Source organism: Rhincodon typus, chromosome 16 (genome assembly GCF_021869965.1).
Source record: "Rhincodon typus isolate 14 chromosome 16, sRhiTyp1.1, whole genome shotgun sequence".
NCBI classification, from domain to species: Eukaryota; Metazoa; Chordata; class Chondrichthyes; order Orectolobiformes; family Rhincodontidae; genus Rhincodon; species Rhincodon typus.
This window is the reverse complement of record NC_063347.1, coordinates 245,875-248,633: the sequence shown is the minus strand read 5'-3', so window position 1 is coordinate 248,633 and position 2,759 is coordinate 245,875. Positions and strand designations below refer to the sequence as shown.

At 58.1% G+C, this 2,759-nt stretch overlaps 1 protein-coding gene across 2 annotated transcripts in view; it reads right to left on the bottom strand.

Moving 5' to 3' along the window:
• LOC109914318 (serine/threonine-protein kinase pim-3-like) overlaps positions 1–2,759 on the bottom strand; it is a 5,309-nt gene that overhangs the window by 2,499 nt on the left and 51 nt on the right. Inside the window, exons 2-4 of one of the 2 annotated variants that reach the window (XM_048606289.1) lie at positions 2,501–2,744; positions 1,896–2,002; positions 379–429 (exon numbers count right to left, since the gene is read on the bottom strand). In XM_048606289.1, coding sequence (XP_048462246.1) covers positions 379–429; positions 1,896–2,002; positions 2,501–2,585 — 243 coding nt within the window. In that variant the 5' untranslated portion in view covers positions 2,586–2,744. Of the gene's footprint in view, positions 1–378; positions 430–1,895; positions 2,003–2,500; positions 2,754–2,759 lie in introns of those variants that run through there. The other variant, XM_048606288.1, reaches the window with a different exon arrangement.

Here is a 2,759-nt window from a genome sequence, read left to right as displayed (position 1 = left end):
GTAGGTGATTTCCCCCAAACACAGGGCAGATCCAGCAGCTCCTGTGGAGGGAGAGATCCAGTGACTGCAAGTGCAGAGGCAGTACAATTGCTGTGACCCAGTGTCCCCCGGGGGGCTAGCCCCAGTTTCCCTCAGCCCTGTGAGATTCTCTCAGGTCCCCTGCCTAGCAGTGCTAAGCCACATTGACCCTGGATTTAGAAGTTTGGGGAGATTCCCTCCCTAAAATCATTGTGGGTCTACCTGCAGCACATGGACTGCAGTGGTTCAAGAAGGCAGCTCACCCCCACCTTCTCAAGGGGCAACTAGGGATGGGCAAGAAATGCTGGGCCCAGCCAGCGACACCACGTCCCAAAAATGAAATAGAGAAAAAATTCTCACCAGCAGCTTCCAGTCAGTGATCCTCTCTCTCGGAACGTATTTGATAGCGACCTGGACACACAGGGAGAGACAGAGAGATATCCACGTTAATACAGAGACAGCACGGTCTGCAGCTCCCCCCCCCGAACCATCCCCTCCAATCCCACACCATCACCGCTGTCACCCCACCCCCGTCAGCCCCTTCCCCTGCCTCCTCCCCCAATAGAGTTATACAGCCCAGAAACAGGCCCTTTGGTCCAACCAGTCTATGCTGACCATGTTCCCAAACTAAACCAGTGCCATGTGCCTGCGATAACACGGTGTAGAGTTGGATGAACACAGCAGGCCAAGCAGCATCAGAGGAGCAGGAAGGCTGACGTTTTGGGCTTAGACCCTTCTTCAGAAATGGGGGAGGGAAAGGGGGCTTCTGAAATAAGTAGGGAGAGAGGGGGAGGCGGATAGAAGATGGATAGAGGAGAAGATAGGTGGAGAGGAGACAGACAGGTCACAGAGGCGGGGTTGGAGCCAGTAAAGGTGAGTGTAGGTGGTAAGTTAGGGAGGGGATAGGTCGGTCTAGGGAGAACGGACAGGTCAAGGGGGCGGAATGAGGTTAGTGGGTACGAGATGGGGGTGGGGCTTGAGGTGGGAGGAAGGACAGGTTAGGGAGGCGGGGACGAGCTGGGCTGGTTTTGGGATGCGGTAGGGGGAGGGGAGATTTTGAAGCTTGTGAAATCCACATTGATACCATTGGGTTGCAGGGTTCCCAAGCGGAATATGAGATGCTGTTCCTGCAACCTTTGGGTGGCATCATTGTGGCACTGCAGGAGGCCCAGGATGGACATGTTGTCCAAGGAGTGGGAGGGGGAGTTGAAATGGTTTGCGACTGGGAGGTGCAGTTGTTTAGTGCGAACCGAGCATAGGTGTTCTGCAAAGCGGTCCCCGAGCCTCCGCTTGGTTTCCCCGATGTAGAGGAGGCCACAGCGGATGCAGTATACCACATTGGCAGATGTGCAGGTGAACATCTGCTTGATGTGGAAAGTCTTCTTGGGGCCTGGGATGGGGGTGAGGGGAGAGGTGTAGGGGCAGGTGTAGCACTTCCTGCAGTTGCAGGGAAAAGTGCTGGGTGTGGTGGGGCTGGAGGGGAGTGTGGAGTGGACAAGGGAGTCACGGAGAGAGTGGTCCCTCCGGAAAGCAGATAAGGGTGGGGAGGGAAAAATCTCTTTGGTGGTGGGGTCGGATTGCAGATGGTGGAAGTGTCGGAGGATGATGCGTTGGATCCGGAGGTTGGTGGGGTGGTATGTGAGGACGAGGGGGATTCTGTTTTGGTTGTTATTGCGGGGAGGGGGTGTGAGGGATGAGTTGCGGGAAATGCGGGACTAAACCTTCCCTATTCACACACCTGTCCTAATGTTTTTTTTAGACATCTAACTCTTCCTCTGGACATTCATTCCAAACACGAACTCCCACCCCCTCAGTACCTCCCCGCTCCCCCCCAAACCTCACCCCCACAGCCCTTCACCCCGCCCTCGGAGACTCACCGCTGCTCCGTCCGAGAGCCGGCTGCCCGAGTAGACGGTACCGAATCCCCCGCTGCCCAGAGCCGGGCCCAGCTCATAGCATTCCAGAAAGCGGGGGCGGGACATCCCTGTGGGGGTGGGGAAGAGAGAGACATCAATGTCAGGATCAGAGCGACAGCACCCCCACCACCCACTACCCTACCCTTAGCCCCATTAGCCCCCCCCACTGCCATAGTCCAATGCCCCCCACCCCCACCACCCACTGCCCCTACCCTCAGCCCCACCACACCCCAACCCCAGATCCAATCCTCCGACACCTCACCACATACCACCCACTCTCTCACCTTCAGCCCTATTACCCCCCACCCCACCACCCACTCCCCCTACCCTCAGCCCCACTAATCCCCACACCCCAGCCCAACCCCACCCACCACCCACTCCCCCTACCCTCAGCCCCACTACGCCCCAGCCCAATTCCCCTTCGCTAATCCCTAACACTCACCACCAAACTTCCTCAACCCCACCCCGACCCCCAAGATAACTGAGGGACAGAACCTCCAGATCACACCCAACAACACATCGTTCCTCCTCCCCGAGATCTACCCCGGGATCCACCCGCTGCTCACCCGGTTCCCGCTCCTTGCCCGCTCCGCCGCTGCTCCGGATGAATCTCTGCATTTTCCGAGCCGGAATCACTCGGGTTGTGGCCATTGCGCCCGGAATCCCGATCGACCTCCGGGATCCTCTTTCACTATGATCCGGGCTCTCCGGGTCTCTCTCTCGGTGTGTGTCTGATCCGGATTGGGTAGGGTCCAGGTCCAGGGGTCTCTCTCTCTCTCGGATCCGGACTGGGTCCGGGGGTCTCTCTCCCTCTCTCGGATCCGG